Source organism: Jatropha curcas, chromosome 5 (assembly GCF_041381405.1).
Source record: "Jatropha curcas cultivar XTBG-Jc1 chromosome 5, XTBG_Jcur_1.0, whole genome shotgun sequence".
In the NCBI taxonomy this organism is placed as follows: domain Eukaryota; kingdom Viridiplantae; phylum Streptophyta; class Magnoliopsida; order Malpighiales; family Euphorbiaceae; genus Jatropha; species Jatropha curcas.
The window spans coordinates 4,405,420-4,429,423 of NC_143155.1; the positions used below are offsets into that span (position 1 = coordinate 4,405,420).

The 24,004-nt window shown below is 30.4% G+C and overlaps 2 protein-coding genes across 5 annotated transcripts; one reads left to right on the forward strand and one right to left on the reverse strand.

The window, feature by feature from the left end:
- Positions 1-19: 19 nt before the first annotated feature.
- Positions 20-10,679, forward strand: NPC2 (non-specific phospholipase C2). The gene is made up of 5 exons (XM_012210507.4): positions 20-565; positions 1,547-1,934; positions 2,696-2,915; positions 9,896-10,075; positions 10,234-10,679. The coding sequence occupies exons 1-5, from the start codon at positions 93-95 to the stop codon at positions 10,542-10,544; spliced, it is 1,572 nt and encodes a 523-aa protein (XP_012065897.1). The 5' UTR covers positions 20-92; the 3' UTR covers positions 10,545-10,679.
- A 745-nt stretch (positions 10,680-11,424) lies between these two features.
- LOC105628992 (hydroxyproline O-arabinosyltransferase RDN1) lies at positions 11,425-16,724 on the reverse strand. Of its 4 annotated transcripts, XM_089721961.1 has the most exons (11): positions 16,512-16,723; positions 16,086-16,159; positions 15,874-15,992; positions 15,495-15,775; positions 14,384-14,451; positions 13,471-13,672; positions 13,118-13,215; positions 12,948-13,017; positions 12,801-12,872; positions 12,572-12,685; positions 11,425-11,835 (listed from the first exon to the last, which is right to left on the reverse strand). In XM_089721961.1, exons 4-11 carry the CDS (start codon positions 15,738-15,740, stop codon positions 11,764-11,766), a joined length of 942 nt encoding a protein of 313 aa, XP_089578087.1. In that variant the 5' UTR covers positions 15,741-15,775; positions 15,874-15,992; positions 16,086-16,159; positions 16,512-16,723; the 3' UTR covers positions 11,425-11,763. The 4 variants fall into 4 exon arrangements, with proteins under 4 accessions (XP_089578087.1, XP_012065899.1, XP_037497591.1 ...); XM_012210509.4 differs by having other exon boundaries at positions 15,495-15,992; positions 16,512-16,724; XM_037641663.2 differs by lacking the exon at positions 16,512-16,723 and adding an exon at positions 16,308-16,461 and having other exon boundaries at positions 15,495-15,992.
- Positions 16,725-24,004: the final 7,280 nt, after the last annotated feature.

The window sequence follows — 24,004 nt, forward strand, 5'->3', positions numbered from 1 at the left end:
GACCTCACTGTATAAATGCTCATTCACGGGCATACAATTCCTAGCTTCAACATAGAAATTATCACTCCTCCTCTCATGCAATAAAATAAAAAATGGCGACAAAAAAAGCTGCAACTTCTTCTTTCTTATTCCTTCTCTTCCTCATAATCCTTCCCCATGACCAAACCCATGCAAGCCCGATAAAAACCATAGTTGTACTTGTAATGGAAAATAGATCGTTCGATCATATGTTAGGTTGGATGAAGAAGCTGAACCCAGAAATCAATGGTGTTGACGGGAGAGAGTGGAACCCACTGAACACAAGTGATGTAAATTCAGAGAAGATATATTTTAAAGAGGAAGCTGAGTTTGTGGATCCTGATCCTGGCCATTCATTTCAGGCAATCAGAGAGCAAATATTTGGGTCAAATGATACAAAGAAACCTCCATTGATGAATGGGTTTGCTCAACAAGCTTTGTCTATGGACCCATCTACTAATATGTCCAAAGATGTTATGAATGGGTTTGATCCTGATATGGTAGCTGTTTATAAGACTTTGGTATCAGAATTTGCTGTGTTTGACAGGTAATTACTATTTTTTTTTTTTAATTTGAATTTCTCTGTATTGGGAAATTTTTTATATTTCATTTAAGGGACTTGGATTATTTTTGGCAGTTTGCCTTTGGATAGAATGAATTTCTTTTTGTTCTCTTTGTTTTATTTAGTATCTATTTCATTTTTTCTATTTTAATTTTAGGTATGTGAATTCTTCTTCTTCTTATCTCCTTCTTGATAAGATGCATGTTTGTCCATTACTTGCATTAAGTGAGTTCAGTTTCTACCAAAATTTGATTTTCTTTTCTTTTCTTTTCTTTTTTCAAACGTTTCTGCACCTTACTTTTTCTATTCTGACTCCAAAAATTAAATCTTAATTAATAAGGTAGATAACAGTTTTATGTACATTGACCTTTATTTTTTGTTTATTATTTTATTCTTTATTATCTTTTTCTAATTTTTTTTTAGTATTTTTTTTAATTTTTGTTTCTATTTTAATTGAAGTTTTATATCAATTAATTAAATTAATTGTAAAATTTTCCATAATTTAATATTTAATATTTAGTTTAGTGTTGATAAAGAATTTTTTAAATTCTTGCTCACAGGTTTTAAATTTGAGTTAATTCTCTTAATTACATGAATGTATTCATTCAATAAAAGAAAAATTTTCGAGTTTGAATTCTTTTAACTACACGAATTCTTTTAACTACACGAGAGTTTTTATCATATATCGAAAGAAAGGAGATTACCAAAATTATTTTTGTTGTGCATCTTGTTATTTTTTAATCCATTGGATGTCCAAATAAATAATTGAAATAGGTATCATGATGAAAACAAAAAAGATAAAATATATATAATATTACAAATGTACTAATAAGCTGGTTTAAAGAAATACACGTGTAGGCTACTCTTTTAAAGAAATACACGTGTACTTTACATTTTAATAATTAATATTTTGAATAATTTAATTTTTCTGCGTCTTTTTACCATAAAGTATTAATTGTTTGATAGGTGGTTTGCATCCGTTCCAGCATCTACACAACCCAACCGGCTATATGTGCACTCCGGCACTTCCGCCGGAGCCACCAGCAACATTCCGGCATTACTCATCAAAGGTTACCCTCAAAGAACTATTTTTGAGAACCTCGATGACGCGGGAATATCATGGGGAATATACTATCAGAATATTCCGGCTACATTGTTCTATAGGAACCTAAGGAAGATAAAGTACATTGGTAATTTTCATTCTTACGATTCGACCTTTAAAAAACATGCACAACAAGGGAAGCTTCCTGGATATGCTGTTGTGGAGCAGCGGTACATGGACACTAAGCTAAAGCCTGCTAATGATGATCATCCTTCCCATGATGTCTATCAAGGCCAGATGTTTGTCAAGGAGGTGTTTTTTCTTAACCTTGCCACTTCTCTTTTTTTTTTTTCTTTTTTTTATGAAAACATATTATTACTATATTAGGAATATATTTGAGAAGAGTATTTTAAGATTTTTTTTAATGAGTAACTTAAACGTTCACTAAATTAGTGATAATTTTTACGGTGAAGATCAATGATGAACCTTAAAACTATAATTTGATTAATAAAGAGGCCAAACAAAAATTTTTTTTATCAATTTGTTTTTATAGTGGGGCCAGGGCCCCTTTCATTTCTTTATATGTCCCTCTCGGTGAATAGAATTTGAATTTGAGATTTCTCACTCCTACGTCTTTTACATGACGTGAAATTTTGATTTTATTTATATTTCCATGTGCGTTCGTTTAGTGAATATGAATTAAACCCGAGACTTTTTACTCTGATATCTTCTAAAAAGCTTTTGAGAATACTAGACCACATTTAATTGCTAGATTTCAATTTTGATTGTATTTATATTTTTATTTTTTGTGTGTCTTCTAATCTTTTGAGCATGAGATGAATCTCATTTTGAAGTTTGTATCTTTCCCTCTTATTAATTGTTTTTCCATGAGTTAAATCCTGCATAATAAAGTTTAATTTTTGTTAATGATTAACAATTTTATTACAGTTAAAAGTACCAATGGGTCCTTAAATTTTATATATATATTGAAATCTTGAAGGGAAAGATTTTGAATTTTAATTTTACATATACAAAAATGTACAAGCAGCTTGATTGAAAGAAACTGGTTGCAGGTGTACGAGACACTAAGGGCTAGCCCACAGTGGAATGAAACTCTGTTGGTGATAACATATGATGAGCATGGAGGGTTCTACGATCATGTGGCGACACCTGTGAGTGGAGTACCGAGCCCAGATGGGATAGTGGGCCCAGAACCATTTCTTTTCAAGTTTGATCGATTGGGTGTTAGGGTTCCCACCATCGTGGTCTCGCCTTGGATAGAGAAGGCCACTGGTAAGTGCTATTTCCCTTTCATTCCAACTCTTTCTTTTTTGGCCTTATCTCTTCTACAATTTCGTTCATGGGAATATATTATCGGTTTTTTTAAAAGAAATCAAATTAGGATTTTATTAAGAGAAAACTGTATATAAATATGATATAGATAAGTTACGTATATAAATAATTAAAAAAAATTTGATTTAAAGTTTTTGATTAAGTTGACAGAGCAAAATATTTATGTCATAAGCAATCACTTACTCTAATGAATGGCTATTCATGACCATCGTTCAATTCCATGGTCTTTCTACGAGTGCGATCTGATTACCTTAAAATTTTTTCCTTCTATTAGAGAAGAGACCTACAGTTCTTTCTGTATAACTATTCAAATAATAAAAAGTCCTAGATAAAATCACCATGGTGACAATGGTAACTTAGAACTAAATCTCGAGCAACAGTAAATATCAATATTTGGACGAGAATAACAAAGATTTATATACAAATATAAGAATTATTTAAAAAAAATAAATAGAAAAGGGAAAGGGACTACCAATGAGAGATCACCGGTTACTGTAGAAGAAGAAAATAGAGCTTTTAGATTTTGAGAGATATTTTTTTTTTATATATATATATTGTCCGGTTTTGACCTTTAGGACGTAATTTTTTTTTTTTTTTTTAAACTCATACTTGGAGTATTCTCTCATAAACTACTATAACAATAATTAAGCCCTCTTAATTGTAAACCAGCTGGAGTGAATTTTATACATTCTTTATTTTTGTTCCTTCATAATTAAGTTTATACTAATGACAATTTGTCTCTATGTGGTACCGGATGGACATCTTCCTTTTTGAATTTTTTTTTATTTTTTTTTTTGTGTAAATCATCATTAGCAGGGACCGACTAATTTAGCTAGGGGCTTAGTTACAGTTAATATTCTTCACCTCTCCTTACATGTGTGTTTAGTGGATATCGAACTTGAAAGCTCTTCTTATATATCTAACCTGTGTTGCCAATTGAGCCACAACACATAGAATTCCTTTTGAATCTTTTGTTTCTATTCGGCTACGTTCATAACTAAGACTGAACTAATGTCAAGAAGTAGAAGATATTTTGGTACAACATGTCTCTCCATATGATACAAGATCCACTTCTTCTTATTTTAACATCATCCACCATTAATGAATTGAATCCACAGACCGTGACATGTTAGGACTCTGAATATTTTAGTTTAGTTTAGTCATCAACTTACTATAACCCTTCTTCTTTACTCGATTTGGGGGATATGTTCTATCGGGCTCACACAGGCAGAGTTATTCTCCAATAAACTAATAGGGCTAATTTTTTTAAAATAAAAAAAAATTATAACAAAAATATTTATTTTTTAATTTGATCCATAAATAATTTCAATCTCACTGAATTGTAATTCATTATTAAACATAACATTAGATACTAGTATTACTTGAAAGTAGAAGCTTTAATCAACAGGAACACTTTGGGGAAGAGGGAGAGAAAGGGGATTTGAACTTAGATCTACTGTTAAGGTTGAATATGCACTTACCATCATAATGTAATACAAAAATGTAATAAAATAAGAATAATTGGTACGGACTTTAATAGAAGGATGAGTTATACAGAATTAAAATATATGGACTCTTAAATTAATTTTTAAAATGTAAGTCTTAATTAATTGAGTAACTAAATAATAAATTATCCTGCTCATTTTTTTAAAAAATTATTAAATGAGGTGTGAGTATGGATTGTCCTATTTATAGAAGTGGATCCCATTACATAGGTTATATAATTGAACCCCTATGTAATGTGAACATACCCATATATTCTCATTTAAAAAAAAAAAAAAAAAATAATAGGCCCATCTCATGTGCCTCAAAATGGCTACAACACATGTAATTAGAGTTATATTAAAAATTAAATCAGATGTAATTTGATTGATTTTTTCACTTCTTATAAATATAAGGAGTAAATTAACACTATTAAATTGAAGTACTCTCTGTTATATAAACTTTGGTTGTGTTCGACAATAATTTTTTTAGTAAATTCTATTTTTTATAATATTCGGTAACATGACGTTTGAACTAGCTTTCAGAGGTTGAGATATTATTTTATAAAATGTTAGCTCATATAACATTTAGCTTGTAACGTTTTATGATAAGCTACTAAAACAGCTAATAATGCCATTGAAATAGTCAATAATTATTAAAATAACTAATTTTACTGAACAGACTCTTCCATTAATTTATAAGTAATTTAATGAGTATTTTTTTCAAAGAGAAAAATTATTTGTGTTATATATACTTTTTACATATAGTTTAGAAGATAACCTCTAAGATAAGTTATTAGTTTATCTGAAAAGAATAATACTAGTAAGAATAAAACAAAAGAAGTTAATTTATGTATGGGGTTATAATCCTTTACACATTGCTTTTTTGAAAAGAAGAGAATGTGAAACCTTTTAAATTATTATGTTATCTTATTGAAATTGTCAAATGTGTGATGTGAAATGTTCTTCTGTAGGAAGTAGGCTCAACCAATAAATACCAGCCAAAAAGTGGCAATTTTTTGGTCTCTTTTGTCCTTTTTCCCAACCAACTATGCATTGCTTATTGTGAGGAAATAAATGGGTTGGTTAGGACAATAGGCTTTTTCTTTTAGAACATAAACTTTGAAAATTGGAAATAAAGGGGTAAGTGACTTTGAATATTGCCAAAAGCTAACATGGTTGGCACTCAAAAGTAAAAATAAGGGAGAGAGATTCTCCTATCTCATGTTGATAAAGCACCGCAAAGGTACCAAAAAGGATAAATCAAGAGAAAAAGAAAATGAGTTTTGTTTTTCATTTTCCTACGATACCCTTATTTAATAATCTTGTAAATAATTAATACTCCCTCCGTTCTTTTTTTATATAGAAAGTTTTTATTTTTTTGTGTTCTTTTTATATATGAAATTTTACCTAATTTAGTAACTTTGGAAATCATGTCAATTTGAAAAGTTTATCTTACCTAGTTTTAGACCTTTGTGAAGCTTTTAATATGAGAGATTCTCAAGATAGTGGCAGACAAATAAATAGATGAACATTTAATATGAATAAATTTTGGAGAATTAATTTCTTACATTAATTTTCGTTAAAAAAAACTCATATAAGTGATTTGATTGTTGGTTAAAATGGAGATTAAATAGAAAATGGCTATAAAATTTTTAGATGGATCATAATGAAAGGAATCCTTATGGATTTCGCTCGAATATTTGAAAAATTGCATGTTATTTAAACTATGTTTTCAATAGTCAAAAGCAGTTGGAAAATTAAATGAGTACAAATTAAAAAATTTCACACAACTTTCCTAAATAAATGACTAAAAAAAATAAAATTTTTTCCACAAGTCAGAACATACACTTTATTTTTTGCAACTATCTTTATTTTTATCTCCAACAAAGCATTTAAAGCATCATTGAAGATCAAAACATAATTTAAGGCATGTATTGATATTAGAGAAGGAATAAATGAGATATTCGGGATGAATTAAGAAAAAAAAGGGCAAAAAAAGTTTGTTAAACTACTTTCTTAATTTTGGTGAAAAATTAGTTGTTCCTATATAAAAAGAACGGAGGGAGTATTATTTAAATTTGCTAGATAGTGGGGAAAAACGTTTTACTATAATTAATTTTGAAATTTTAAAATGTTGGTCTTCATGAGAAGTTTTCATAATCAATTCCAAAAATTAAATCATCAATAAATTATTAATATACAATTTTTAGGGTCTATATATATATATATATATAGAAATAAAGAAAAGTTATAGTTAAATTAATTTAAGTAATTATTCTTAAATTGTGTGGAAAAAAAAAAAGAACTTAGACTATAATTTTTGATTGACTATATAAGTTCATCCTTGAGCTTCGTTATTTCAACTCCTCGATTTTTATTTTGACATATTAAATATTTCAACTTGAAAAATTAGATCAATTAAATACTTATTGCATAGTTAAAAAATATGAAAATTATTATTCCAAAAGTTACGTTAACTACACATCAAATCAATATTTTGCATATAAATATCTTAAAAATTATTGCTATTATTATGTAAAGGTGCAATGTTATCAAAATTTGCAAGTTCAAATGCATAATAGGTTATTCACAAAGTTCAGGATATCACAAAGTTAAAATTATAAAGTTAAGGGGTGAATTTATGTATTTGGCATAATTTTGTAAAGGAAGTATGTATGTATTATAGATTACAATTAATTAATTAGGGTGGAAAATACTTTGAACTTTACATGTCAATGAAATTGCACTCCATTTTTCCTTTAATTTCAATTATAAAGTGTAATTAATTTCATTTTCAGTCAAAAATAGGGTGCAATACAAACTTAGTGTATTGTTGCTTATTAATTCTATACATGTATCATTTTCAAAATCAAATTCATCTTAACACCATTATTTGTTATACATGTATATAAAAGTAAAGTTTATTAAAATAAACAATGTTATAAATAATAATTACCTCTGTTTAATTAGATTTGACATTTTTTTCTATTTACACGACATTTTTAAAAAAAAATCAAATAATATCTATCTGTTTATATAAATATATAATTTCTAAGGTATAAATGCTTTTGTGGTAACATATTAGAATATAGAAGTGATGATATGATAGAAGTGATGATATGACATTTTATTTTTCTATTATAATTAATATTTTTTAATTTTTAATAAAAATTAATTTTGATTAAATAATGGAGTTATAAACTAATAAATGTAATGATGGAGGATTTCATTATAATTAATATATATTTCTATTTAATAAATATTAAGTTTTTTATTAAATAGTTTTTATTCAAATTAAAGCAACACAAATATAAACTACAATAATTTTTTTGAAAATTACGTTCAATTTAATTAAAAGACAGAAAAATATATAATCCATGCGTTGCGTAGGTACATGACTAGTTAATTATTATGCGTGAGATGTTAAAATGTGTTGGCATGTCAGGTTCGACACAAATTCGCCTAACACACGATACAATTAGAGTCAGCACGAACACGACCCATTTAATAGTTGTGTTGTATATTTAAACACGATCATGATACAAAATTAAATGAGTGACATGATTATGACACGAAAATTAAACAAGTGACACAAACACGACACGTGTAACCCGTTTAATTAAATGAGTGATATATGAGTAAAAAATTTAACCAAATTTAATTGAATGGATTGTATACGAGTCAGAACACGACATGCGTAACACGTTAACCCCCATAACTCACTTAATATACATATTTTATATGAAATTATATTTTTATGTTTAAATAAACGGGATCTATTTAAACTCGTGTGATATACGGGTGATTTGTTTCCCACATGAATCTATTTAAACTCAATCCTAACTCGTTTAATTTCTATATTAGGCGAATTGTGTTCCCGTGTCAATAATCCATTTTGATACCCTAAATACAATCAGGGTATACTTCCTTAGAAGTAACTTTTTTATAATTATATTTCTCTGGAAGTGAACTTCCCAGGAAATTGTTAATTCGAACCAAATGTGGCTGAACTTAGAGTAAAATGAACCTACATTGGCAGTTTAGAGTCTTTAGAGTAGGGGATCAAACTGATAAAATTCGTAGAACTCTAAAAATTGTAGGTCTTATTATTAATTAAACATTAAAAGTACTATAGTAAATCTTTTTTTCCTTTTTTGAATTTTGGATAATTGATAGAACTGATTTGCCTAATTACTACCTCTTTTTCATAATACTTATCACATTTGAAAAATTAGTTCATTTTAAAATACTTGTTACATTTGTGGTTTCAAGGAGTAACAAAATTTTTTTTCCGTGTTTACCCTTTGTACATGACCAACAATTATTACTTCAATTTAATGATTTTTTAGAGAATTAATATTAAATTAAAGGTAACATGGTCAATTTACTCAATAATTTATTGTAACTTAGATAAATTTACAATTTTTTTTAGGGGACGTCAAAGAAATTTCAATTAGAGATATATTTATACTATATATAAATGTGGGAATGGGGGAAATAATGAGATTTTTGATATCGTCCTTAATAAAATTTGGAATATCCTAAAATAGCCTTAGTTGTAGTCAATTCGAAAATTATATTTTATACCAACGAGTGTCTGGATGAGTAGTTTAACACTCTTCTCTCTAAACTGAAGTCAAGAATTCGATCCTCATGGTTTAAACAAATACTTACTTAGAGCACTTTACTCTTTCGTGGGTTGATCTAGTACGAGCAGGACTTAGATCTAGTCCAATTGGCTCGGGATACATGTGGTTAAGAAAAAAGAAAAATTCTATTTTATTATTTGATTAGATATAATTTTTAAAAGTTATTTTTTGAATAAAATATACATAGATAATAATAATAAGAAAGTATACTCTTTTTTTTCAAGAATTTTTGTGTATGTTCATATATTCATTTCTCTAATGCACTGGGTAAGTAATACTATTACTATAGCCAAAATGACTACTATTATTATTTCAAATTATCTTCTCATTTCTTTTCTTTTACCTACAAGTAAAAAATAATTCATTATTACTTTCATTATAGACGGTATATAAATATTGATTTGAAATTGAGTGCAAAGGGTTGAGGATTGAGTGATGACTTGATTTTATTTTTGGGCATCTATCAGAGTTTTAAGAATATGCATTTATAAATTAAAGATTGAATGATTAGGTATAGGAATTGGATTGAACTTTATTTTGATATCACTTCATTATGTAAAATTAGAATCAAGTAAATAAGAAATAGTATTATAAATAGCTTATATATCAAAGTTTAATACAAATTAACCAATTGTATTTATTTTAATCTAAATAAAAACTTATGCTTTAATATTATATAAATAAAAAAATTAAAAAAATATAAAAAATAGAATATAACGAGTATTGTCAAGACGCAATATAATGTGGTAGAAAAGACTAGTATATATTAATAATGGTAATTATGCAGTTGTTCACGGCTCAAATGGATCACCATTTCCGACATCGGAATATGAGCATTCATCGATTCCGGCGACAGTGAAGAAGCTCTTCAACCTGTCCTCTCCTTTCCTGACTAAAAGGGACGAATGGGCTGCCACCTTCGAATCCATTATTCAGAAACGGACTGAGCCCAGAACTGATTGCCCTGGTTAGTTCAAAATCTGAATATTACGTCTTTCTCCAAATAGTAAAAACATTTATTTTCCAGAAAACGATTTTCTTCTAAAACAACGTAAGATTTTCATCTAGTTCTAGAATATTATCAAGATTTTCATTTTGTGTTGATAAATTTTCCCATCTTGATAGTGCAACTACCAACTCCATCGAAGATCAGAAAAGGGGACGCCAATGAAAATGCAAAGCTTAGTGAATTCCAGCAAGAGCTAATGCAGCTAGCAGCAGTGCTAAAAGGAGATCACATATTGACAAGTTACCCTCAGAATATAGGGAAACAAATGACAGTGAAGGAAGGAAATGCATATATGGAGGACGCTGTGAAACGTTTCTTTGAGGCTGGACTTTATGCGAAAAAAATGGGAGTCGATGAACAACAAATTGTTAAAATGAGGCCATCTCTTACTACCAGATCATCTAAACCAACCATCAATAACCCATAGAAAAATTTTATGTTAGTATACATCAGTCATCATATGTAAGCACAGAAAATAGAAAGTAAAAGAGAAGAAACAAATAATGTCATCTCCATATTTACTGGTAATGGCAGTGCTTTAATACTGAATCAATCTTAACAAGGAGAACGCCACAAGTAAATGATCAAATTCAGATTAAGAGTTTATTCTCAAATTTTCTAATTGAGACGACTAGGGGTGTGCAAAACCACCTTTGGAATCGAACTAAACACCGAACCAATCCAATTCAGTTTGATTCAATCAGTTAGTGAAGGGAAGTTCGGTTTTTGATTTGAACCAAATATGTTGTTTGCTTCGAGTCGGTTTTATAGAAATTTATTGATTGGATTTAAAACCGAATTAATACGGCAAAAATCAACCATAACTGATCGAACCGATCGATTCGATATGTTTACTTCAGATACTAATTCTGATTTGATTCGGTTTGTTGTCCAAAAATTTCAGTTTATATATATATATATATTTTGCCTTAGTTCGGTTTAAACTGAACCAACCATTTGCTCACCCCTAGCTCCCCTAACTCGACTAGACTCAATTGCACCTCTGAGAAACCTCTATTCTAAGTCAACGTGAGATGTCCATTTCAACCCGATTCATTTACAAATGGAGCAAGTATACAGACTTATCAATCCAACTTGGGAAAATATGAATCTAACCCGATTAATTTTCCTTTTTATATAAAAATAGGCTCTTTTTAGTGATTTTATGAATATTAACCCAACATGACCCAATTCCATTTAATCCCATGTGGATGCCTGATGGATATTATTTTTTTATTACTGGATCGGATATTGTAAAATTTGATCCAAATCAGATCTATGAGCATCTCTAGTCAACCGGCGAGAAATTTACTAGTAAAAATTCCTCATAATCCACATAATGAACTGCAAAATGCTGATAGTACTACAAACCTTGACAGCAGAGAATTTTCCATTTACAGGTCTAAAACATTGGAAGATACAAGATTCAACACTAATTTCAAACGTAGCAAATGTGTACAAAAAGAATTCAGAGGTCTCCATGATTAAAAAATGTCAAAATCCCTCCTATAATCTTTCAACAACTTTCCTATTTTTCTATCTATACCACTCTTCTTTTACTGTGTAAATGGTATCAATGAATCTTCTTCACAAGGATGCGTCATACTGAACAAAGGATCAACGAATTTATAATCCAAAATTCAATTTCAACCGCTGTTTATTGGATCCCAACCTGGAATATTAGCAGTAGCTTCATTTACCATCTTTACAAGTCTCACCTGCACATAAATTCATTCAAAGAGGGAGAGAAAGCCCATATGTTATCTTCAAATTATGATTTTAGTTTCAAGAAAGTGGGAAAATATAGTATTATTAAAGAATCATAGTTCAGACAAGAACATATTGCTCAAGTGTCACTTTATCAGCAGGCAACACACTAGTTACTATAAATGGCAACTAAATCACAGAATCCTCATCTTTGGCACAGCAAACCAAATCTGGGTGAAATTTGACATTATTTAGCACACCAAACTAAATGTATAATGAGTTTATTTAGTTTACATACACTGGCTGACTAATGAGAAATGACACTGCATATGCAAGATAACATTCCAAAATGGTTTCTGATGATGTTGTGGAATAAAAAAAGGAGGAAAAGAACGGAAAAAAAAAAAAACAAAAGAAACTGCTGCATTTATTGGACATCAATTAATTCCCACAAGTAATTTTGCAACTGAATTTGAACGAGACAAACCTAGTGTTTTGCTTTATATTCACGAAGAACTGTGGAAAGGTTAAACATGTACGAAAAAGGATTGAATGATTAGGATAATGGTCAGTGTGGTTTGGTTCTCGGTTAGAAACTGAGAATTGCTCACCACTAGGGCTGGGAGTATTCCTGGTTCAAGTTATACTTACTAAGTTCACCCATTAAATATAATTTAGTTTCAAATGTCTCCAAATTTTGATTTCGCAAAAGGTCCTTAAAGAAAGAAATATACTAAATAGACATACCACACTTTCAGGAACTCCTGGTGGGGGTAAGGACAGGTTCTTTGGCGGAGGACCACTTAGATAGGATCTCTTATCGAATCGCCATTCTCCAATTGTTCCATATGTTAGTTTTCCCTGGGTGACAACCGAATTGCAATAAACAGAATGAAAGGTTGGCTAAGTTTAACAGTAATTAATCTTGTCAAAATTTTCAAACAAAAGCAATCAAGCAAAAAAAAAAAAAATTTACCTTGAGATCATAGTCACATCCATAAGTATAGTGAATGATAAACCTCTTTCCAACTTCCAGATCCCATGGTGGCTGAAAAATACACAACATTATGTAATAATTCAATGTAAATAGCAAAATTAAACAAGAATTGAGTATCATGGATACCTGTATCATGAAGTCCTTCCGAAGTATATGCCGAACACCATGCAATGCTGATGCTACAGCGTATGCATACCTTAGTACAACAAAGACATATCAGAAATGGGGAAGCATATTTCAGCCATTCAAGATCAACATTTCTCAATAAAAAAGAAGTGATCTAAAATATTACTCACATTTCTAGCACCCAACCAAATGCCTTATCAGTCTCTGGATCATCTTTCATTCTCAATGAGATATTCACCCATGTTGGTGAAATTTCCTCCAGTAGGGACTGGAATAGATAGTTTAGTTCACATGTTAATAAATCAATATTGTCCCTGGTGAAATCAAACATTTCAACAGGAAAAACAAGAGTGACACATCAATGAGGAGAAGGAAGCAATTCTTTATAAACAATCATCTCCACCTCCTTGATTCCGCCTTTGAAATTTTCTCTCTTTCTTTACTTTTATTTTTCCAATTCTTTTTGAGCTTCTGATGAATGAAAATTGAATGGACTATAATGTAATAGCAACAAAAGTTCTACCTTTTTTATAATCACAGGAGAGTTGCCAATTGGATCAACATTTGTCACAGGGCCCTGTTGTTCCGGATAAAATTTTCTAATAATTTTTTCATGTTCAGTTGGCTTAATGTAGAAAAATGGATACCCAGCTGGATGTTCTCCATGTGCCAAGTTAGGCAAAGGATTTACAAATATGTGGTCAGGCTCAGCCATCAAAACATACCTGCATAAGTTATAAATGATTTAACATTCAAATGTCATAAACAAGTAGTAAGAAAAACATAAAACACACAAAAGATAATGACCATAATAATAAAAATAATAATAATACTAAAACTCCGTTTGTTTCCAAAAAATAACTTACTTTTAGAAAATATTTCCAACAAAAATGTTTTCTTATAAAATACTTCTCAAACAACTCATTTTTGTTGTTTGGTTGCAATATTAATACTTCTCAAACAACTCATTTTTGTTGTTCGGTTGCAATATTGAAAATTAGTCCAAAAATATTAACAAAATATTAATTTATTGACCAAAAATATTTAGCATTATAGTTTTCATATTTTAAAATTTATTGTTAAATATGAAAAAAAAAAATGATAAAATGACAAATGGCCAATGACTTGGTGGTGGTTGGTAACTAATGTTGATTTGCAATGATTGATAATGGTGACCACTAGTGATCAATAGATTAATAAATGTGTGTTTATAAGATTATAGTAAGTTTATCAATATTTGAAAAATGTTTTCTTCTTTCAAAAAGAAAAATTCATTTTCCTTTAAAATGACTTGGTTTTCCTTTTGACCAAGAAAATATTTTCCGTTGACTATTTTCATAAATATCCTAAATATAAAAAAATCCAACAAAACTTTTCCAAGTAAATTATTTTATGGAAACAAACGGAGCATAAAGGTAGTGAGTTTAGAATCTCACTCTTCATCAATTGTTGCTTTTTCCAGCCATTGCACAAAAGCCCATGGTCTGTTTAAGACAATATAACCCTGGATACAACATGAACTACTGCATCAGAATGATTAACAAACTATCTAATAGCAATAAACTTAGGAGCAGTGACTGCTTTCTGCAAAAAGATAGAGAAACAGAAGGGTAGCAAAAAGGATGTGGCAGAATTTAAGCTGTCTAATATCCTTTGGTCAACTTCAACGTAGAAAAAATGATATGTGTATGCTTCTCAACTTTTGGTGGTTCTGTAAGTAAAGCTAGATGCATCAAAACATATATATGTTTAATTTAAACAGTGATTCCTTCTTAATTCAATTACTTTTTCATACTCATGTTATTGCACCTTTTGAGCAGATGAGCTTCTCATCATTTTTTAAATAGCGTAACTTAAATCATGTGAATCTTTGGTATACAATAATATTGCAAAACAAATAATATCGCTCCAAAAAATAAAAGTACTTATGGCAGAAAAATTTATAATGTAAATCATAAAGTAAAAAAAGTAGTCCTGCAACATAAAGAGGAAATCTTAAGGAAAAATGCAAAATATAACTCTCAATATCTTAAACTCCAGTGATATTACTGCTAAGGCTAGCCATAATCTAGTGCTTTGTAGACCCTCCAATATTAACTTCTTGGAATCTTTGACAAAATTTTCAATGGGAACAAAATGCAAATGTTGGAAGTACTTTGATATTGAGTTCCAACTTCCCTTAATGGACATTAGCGATCTAAGGTGTACAGTGAGAAACTTGGAATTGCAAGAAATAAAAGGAAGATGCGGGATTAACATATCGATTTGCTTTAAGCCAGCAATCTATTATCGTTCATTCAAATATGACTTTTTTGCTGCTGTTGGGACTAGCCATTATAGTTCATTCAATTCATACAATCAATTCGTAGCCATATGACAGTTAAAATCATATTAATGGATAAATGAGCTTATGAGCAAAATAAAAATCACAGAAGTGAGAATGATACACATAAATTCTAACTCGCATTATTTTGTTATCAATATATGGCATTTAAATGTAAATATGAGAAACTGAGAAACTGAAAAACTGATCATAAGAAGACTAACCCGATCTAGCCCCTCTGGAAGAGGATCAACAACAAAGGTTGGAATCTCATCCATCAATTGGTCAGCTTTTCCAGAATGGAGAATTCGAGTGAACTTTCCCATGTCTGATCCAGGCTCATCTTTCATCTTCTTATACCAATAGAACATAATCCGGCATTGCCACTGGCTATAAGGAGCATCAGTAGCTGTAAGGGCAACATGGTATCTTGAATTTGAATTCCCTAATCTCTTCACTTCTTCAGGCATCCTTGTAATGGGATCAGATAACTCCAATTCATCTCCTGAATTTGAGCTATTATGCATTACGAATATTAACAAGTTATATGTGGCAAAGAAAAACCCAAAGGACAAAAGCACCAAAAAGAACGGCGATACTCGCCCCATATTTTTCCTCCCAATCATCTTGAAGTCCAGAGTTAGAAAATGAATTCCAACTCCTCAGAAGGTTAGAAAATGATTGCCAACTCCTCAGAAGTCACAATTCAATAGAACCTAATTCTGTTACAAACAACAGCATTTAAACTAAAGACAGATTCCACTTAAACCCATTTCATTTCACAGCTCCAGAAAACAAATTGTAGCAAATAAAACCTCTATATCTTCATGAAGAATGTCCAGCGGAGCCTATGAAAACCCGAAGAGAAACAAAAAGAGCATGCACCAATCTGCATCACAATCAACATAAAGAAATTATAAGACTCAATGTTACAAAACAATAGCTAGAACAAAAACCCAGTTACAAAACACAACTAAATCAAGTGCCAAACAATCCCAGTTGTTAAAGAATCAAGAAAATGAGAATCCACTTATTACCCAGAACTCAAGTTGGTGAATAAATTAGTATATACAGATCTGATATGGCTACTTAAAAAAGGTGTTATCTCAATGAAATTTGACATAGAAAAAGAACTAAAAGAATCCACAACAGCGAAAGAAAGATCAAAGAATTAACAGGAAAAAAAAATTCCGAAAAACAAAAAATTAAAGAATGCAAGAGAGGAGAAAGCGCATTTTCACCTAAAGGAGTAGTGAGTGAGGCTTTCAAAGACGGAGAGAAAGAGGGATTTTGGGTTTTTGTCAACGGTTTGCTGGACAACGCGGATGTTTGACAAATTGCAACCGAAACAAATTGAATCCAACGTTTATCATCATTTACGGTGCCATTTTTATGGTATGTCCTATTGGGCTATTGTTGAGTTTTATGCCTTACTTATAAAAGCTCGGGGCGGGGGGTAGGTTGGTGGAAGGCTGACTTGGAGATGATGAGGGATGTGGCGACAATTGGATTTGGTGAAATCCTCCTTTGTCGTTTTCTTCTAATCTAAATGATTTTTCAAAAAAAGAATTTGGGAGTTTGCATTTCGTTCCTCTAAATAAGGAATGTTAGTTTCAGTGCTCTTTATATGAACTGTTTACCGCTCTTTTTGCTATCAATTTCATATCAATTAATTTTTTTAACATAATTTAGTACCTACTAATGTAAAAAGAGAAAAAAAGTAATTTTTTTGATAAGTGAATTAAAACTATTTTTGTATTTTTCAAAAGAATTTTATATTTTTTATATAATATCACTTGACAACATATATTTTTATTTAATTTTTTTACAAGAGTTAAAAAAATTCCGGCTATATGCGCCTAGAAAAGTCCCATGCCTAAAAGAGGAGGAGGGTTGGTATACTAACAGTCAACGCAAAGATCACTAAAACACACGTCGTTATGAATCATTTCTTTAATTCTACAAAACACAGTTGGATTATGCCCATCTAGGCACGTGCTACATTCACACCTGGATATAATGTTAAATGAACAAGGGGTTCCATCATATGAGCAAGGGTTATCACACCAAAGACAGGTTTTTAAGTTTTCTAAATTTTTAAATTTAAATTTGCTTTAATTTATAATAATTAATCGACTATATTAGTTTACTAATGGAGAATATGTTGCATAGAAGGTGTTTGATGTTAGCAATTCTTTTTTTTAGTCTATTTGGTTTCTTCTGTAAATTAACGGGGTAGTATTGCTATATTTCATCGTTAATTTTTAAATAATTTCTTGAATGAGACAAATATTGCTATCCAAAAAAAAAAATTATTTCATCTTAAATCAATGTTTTGGATGGTAATTTTTTGAAGGAAGGGTGCGATATATATTTCTTAAAATTTTTTGTTTAAATAGATAATTAAAGAGATTAGAATTTGACAAGTGAATTCTGGTATTTACAACTTGAAAGAGTGAGAAAAAATAGGCTTTTTTAAATGAGTAGCTTTATGAATAATCTATGTCTATATTCTCCTCTAAGAAAGAAGGAGCATTGTTCCAAACATAGAAGCTAGCATAGTTACATGCTAATCCTTTGAATTTGGTACCACCGGGTATCATACTTAACAACATTTGCTACCTAAGGTTATTCACTTCCATATGCACTGGTCCCGATCTTGCATAGAAAGTCATTTGACAACCTCTCTCAAAACAATATATTCTGCTATAACTGGAACCACAATCCCGGGGAAGTAACCAAATTTGGCAATAAGGAACAAATCATCCTGGTTTGGAAATATAATAGTAAAAGAGTATCTTTATTGCTGCAGAAAAATTGCCCTTAACAACTCCAGTCAGAAGTCAGGTCTAGGTGTTACAAATGACTCGTGGTGCAGTATGACCTTGTTGAACAATATCAATCTGCCTTGAAGATGTGACAATGTAGTATGGAGAGCACTACCTTTGATTCCATATATAATAATTCCTTGCATTCCATATATTCCATGCAAGCATTGCAAATGTGGCATCTCAGGCCTAGTAAGATATTGTCCACTTTGGGCTGAACCCATTTAGGCCCGCACGGGTTTGTTCCTGGGCTAAAACCAACTTATAGCCCAAAAGGCCTCTTACTAGTCTAAGACCAGCCCTTCCTTATGTACTTCACTTCCACCTTATACTTAACCGATTACAATTCACCTAGGGTGTCACGGTAAATTTTTCCAACTCGTCATTGCCCATATCAAAAAAGTGATATAAAGACATTATAAAATGATTCATAGTTTGATGGCACAGTAACATCATTATCAAGAAGCTAATATGAATGCACATGAGAGCAATAGAAGATGGCATGGCACAGATCTTATCAACATTGCACAAAGGACATGTCGGTAATATATTAACATTTTTATCCACTAGTCTAGCATTATTAGGGACAATATTTTTATAGGCACACCATATGAATCTCATGGCCTTAAGAGGAAGCTTCAGACTCCATAACCATCTCCATACAGGCCCCCTAAGATATCTGGCTTGCGAAAGAAAGCCCATGACAACACATTGATATCCTGACTTGACATTATATCTAGCATGAGTCGTCCAATGCCACACAATATTGTCTTTCTAAAGACCTGTGATATGCAAGTAACGATAGAATCTTGATAACATCATAAGGAAGAAACAAACCCTTTATCATCAATTTGTTCCAGTGCCCTACAATATCTTTTAAACCCGCCACTTTAAGATCTTTAAAACTAGAAATCATTGGTGAACTAACCGAGAATGGACCATCATTAGCTAACCAAGGACATTTCCACATATTAATAGAGGTTCTTGAGCCAATCTACCACCGAACACCATGCTTTAAAACCTCAACAACTTTAACAAGATCCTTCCAAACAAAACTAGGATTTGAACCTTCAGTCGCGTAAAAAAAATCCACTTTTGAAAAATATTTTACTTTGAGAACAGAAAATAGAAGGGTGGTTGGAGAAAAAAGTAGTCGCCAACCTTGTTTAGCCAAAAGAGATAAATTAAAAGCACGAAAGAGTCTAAAGCCAACACCACTAGAGACCTTACTATGACACATGCTTTCTTATAATAGCCAATGGATGGATTGACTACCATCAAGCTTTGAACTCCATCAGAATGAGTTCATCATCTTCTGCAACTCATCAGCCAAAGAGAGTGTGAGCAGAAAAACTCTCATAGAATAAGCCGGTAATGCTTGCGTGATAGCATCTTGAAGTACCATCTTACCACCTTGGGATGATAACTTTTGCTGCCAACCACATATAAGAGACGAATACAATCCCTAAGAAAAGAAAACACAACTCTTTTATCTCTACCAACCGGAGATGGAAAACCTAAATACCGACCATGATCAAGCAGACTAAAAATTTCCAAGATTTGAGAAATCCAAGCACATCTTCCAGCATTAATGTTTATGCTAAAAAATATCCTACACTTTTACAAATTAGCAAGTTGACCCTAAGGAACCTCATAAATTTGTAAAATCCTTTTAATACCTAAAGCCTCCTACTCATTAGCTCGAAAGAAGAAAAAGCCATCATCGGCAAATAATAAGTGGGTAATACTAGGTGCATCCCAAGCCATAGAACATCCATGAATACTTCCATTACTCATTGCATGCCCCAATAAAGCTGACAAATCCTCAGCAGACAAGATAAACAAATAAGAAGAAAACATGCAACCTTAGCGAAAACCATGATGGGAATAATAGGTCATATAGCAGAGACGTTAAAAGAAACACAATAAGTTATAGAATCAATACATATAGCAATGAGATTCACCCAACACTCTGAGAAACCCATATGAATCATAATAGTTCGCAGGTAGTTCTAATCCATATGGTGATGTGCCTTTAATAATTTTTCATTGTGCTAATAAAGGATACATATTAACTATAAATATTAACTTAGTTATAAATATTAACTCATTAAGAATGTTAACTGTGACACCCTAGGCGAATCTCATATCAGCTAAACACAAGGTGAAAGTAATGTACATAAGGATGAGCAAGCGTTAGACTAGCAAGACGTGTTTTGGGCATAAAGATGAGGCTTTGGCCTAGAAACATAACCATGCGGGTTGAGCCCAAAGCGGGCAACATCTTATTGGGCTTGGGATGTTACAGACTTGGTATCAAAGCCAAACCTTGTCCTTATGGCTGGTGGTGAAGGAAAACTCATGCTGAGTACCTACCTAAGGAGGGTGTTTGTGACACCCTAGGCGAATCTATAAAGATAGACAAGTCTTAGACTAACAAGATGCGTTTTAGGCTTAGAAACGCTTAGAAGTGAGCCCTGACCTTAGGACCCAAAGAACAAAATCACGTGTGTTGGGCTCGAAGCGAACAATATCTTACTAAGCTTGAGATGTTATATTAACTCCATTAGGAATTTTAATTTTTCTTATAAACATTTTGGTATAATTTTATTTTCATCTTTATGTTCTATTTTTGAAATTATATATGAGTAATGTGAACTAAATTTAAATAACTCGTAATGTAAAATAGTTATTAAATTTAGAAAAACCTATTGTTGAATTAGTTTATTAATTTTCCTTTATTTTTTATAATTAGTTATGATAAAACTTTATAATCTATAATGTTTTTCTTTTAACTTTTCAGTTAGTTTATTAGTTTTATGTTTATGTGGTTTTTCTATCTATATTCTAAAAAATTAAATCATGAGCACAACACTATAATGCAATGCACATTAAAAGATATAGAAATAAGCGGACATTAACACTACCAAGAAAATAAAATATATTAAATTTAATAATGATAAATTTCCTTTTGATTTCGTTAAAAAAATTTAAAAAATTATTATTTAGAAGTTTTAATTTAATTTAGTTAGTTTAGATTTGTATATAAGGATTTTTATTTAAATAAATAATAATATATAGAAAAATAAGTAAAAATATTGGTAAAGGCTTAAATAACTTAGTATGCATGTAAATCATTTAAAAATTGCAAATTAAATAACGACTAATTGCAATGAGTCACAATGCACAAGTCACATTGCTTTCTTTCTTTTCTTTTTCTTTTTCTTTTTTTTTTTTTTTGAGAAAGACAAGTCACGTTGTTAAGTACATGTAGGCATGGCCACTGTTCCAGAACTGCCGATTTCGGTTCCAAAAAATTTGGAACTGGAATTGAATCAAAAATTTTCAGTTTCGATTTTGGTTTGGAACCGAATGGTTCCGGTTCCTTAACGGTTCTAAAACCGACGGTTCCGGTCGGTTCTCCGATCGGTTTTCTGGCTAATCGCATAATTTTAAATTTTAAATTTTGAAGATCGGTTTTCAAAATTTTAAAATTTGTGAAAATTATTTCTAAAAAAAATACACTTAAAAAATTAAAAAATGCTTCAATTAAATTTATTTTTTTTGAAAAGACTTGAACTTAATTATTTTTTTTAAAAAAGTCTTCAACTAAATTTATTTTTTGTTTAAAAAAGTTGGAACATAATTTTTTTTTTAAAAAAAGGGCTTGAACTTAATTTTTTTAAAAAATAAAAAATTAAGTTGCCTACGTATCCTCTTGGGGTTTAAAGGAATCAAAGCTCATGTAGTTCTTACTTACCTTATACCAATTTCACCCCTTTTGCATTATTCGCTATTTCCACCACCGGTTGATGTTCCCGTTGAGTACCCATCGTAAAGATCTTATAAATCTTCATATTCTTTTAGATTTTCTTATGCTTTTAGTTCGGCCTTACTCCAATCATCCACGCATGATTGTGCTTCTAGTGAATCGGGTGGCATACGAGATCGTGTTTCATCAAGTATGTTTCCTCCTTGACTAAAAGCTTGTTCAACCGCAACAGTGGAGACCGGAGCTGCTAAAACTTGTTTTGCAATTAAAGAAAGTATTGGAAATGATTGGCGTGATGACTCCATCAATCTAAAATTGGAAATTTATTATCTGCATAATTATTACCAAACTCAAAAGAATTGGTTAGATAATTATCAAATTCAAAAAAAGAACCGGGTTCCCTTGGTCTTTTTTGTCTTTGTAGTAAAACCCGTTCAGCAACACCAACACTACTTACCCTTTGAGTTGGAAATTGTTGAATATTGAATTGAGAAGAATTAGAAGTAGATGAACTAGAAAATTGAACAAATTCACTATATAATTCTATAATATTTTGTCTAACTTCATGCAATACTAAATTTATATTAATACTATCTTCCATATCAAGATTTAATAATTCATAATAAATAGTCAAATATTCACATAAAACTTCAATTTTACATCTAGAATCAAATACAATAGCAACAAGATAAAGGGATGTTATATTTTTAAAATAAGATAACTATTTTTTTTTCATTGAAAAAACACAATATTTTAATATAAAATCATTTTCAAATTCTTGGAGTGCACTAATAATATTAATACACATATGTAAAAATAAATGAGATGTGGGATAATAAACCTTACTAAATTTATAGGTAGCATCATTAAAAATTTTTAAAATATCTAAAATTTTTGCACAAATATTCCAATTTTGTGGATATAAATTAATTTCTTCAATATTATTAGTAACAAAAATGCACAATAATTCTTTATAAGAAAAAGACTCGTTTAATAATTCATATGTTGAATTCCAACGAGTTGGAACATCCCTTGGAAAACTTTTTGGTCTTTTATTATTTTCCTTACAAAATTTAGCCAAACTTTTCATCACTTGGGGATGTCCCCATAAATATAAAATAGCTTTTCTAATTGGAGAAATATAAGATTCAAGAATTTTTAAACGATCTTGTACACATAAATTTAAAACATGGCAAGCACATCTTATATGAAAAAATTTTCTACCAATATTTGGTTCACAAATATTTTTAAGTTTAATAATTGATTTAGTATTAGGAGAAGCATTATCAAATGAAATTGAAAAAAATTTTTTTGTCAACTTATATTCATCTAAAATTAAAACAATTATTCTATAAATATTATTTGCAGTATGTTTATCATCAAAAGCACGAAATGCAATAATTCTTTTTTGAATTTTTCAATCATTATCAATCCAATGACATGTAATGCCCATTTAAGAATGCATTTGCCAATGATCACTCCAAATATCACAACAAATTGAAACACGAATTTTCATTTCAGAAAATAAAAGCTCAAACTTTTTTTTTTCTTTTTTATACAAAGAAATAATAGTTCGTTTTACAGTATTTCTTGGCACTCTTTTAGCAGAATGATTTAAAGCTTTTTGACAATATTGATTAGAACCTACTTTTTCACCAAAACTAAAAGATAAATGTTCCATAGAAATCATTTTTGCTAATTCTTCTTTTTATTTTTTTTTCAGAATATTGAAATAAAGAAATGTTAGAAGATGCGTACCCTGAAATTTGTATTTGAGACCGATCAACTCCTGTTTTTGTTGGATGTTTTGTCTCCAAATGCTTCCAAAATGATCCATAGCCGCCCGATTGTTTAAATTTATAAGAATTTCCACAATAATTGCAAATTACATCGAATATTTTGTCACCTTTGAATTTTTTTGTGAAATGAATAACGAATATGTTAGAACTCCGTCTTGCTCTTCGAAGAAGTTGTGTACCTTGCTCTTCCTCTTCCTCTTCCTCTTGTTGTAATTGCTCATTATTAAATTCAGATTCTTGAGTTGGAATTTCCATATTTTCATTTGGATATCCCTCAAAATTAAATCGGTTGGGAGTGAAATCGAAGATGTCATTTGTAAGGACAGATGAATATT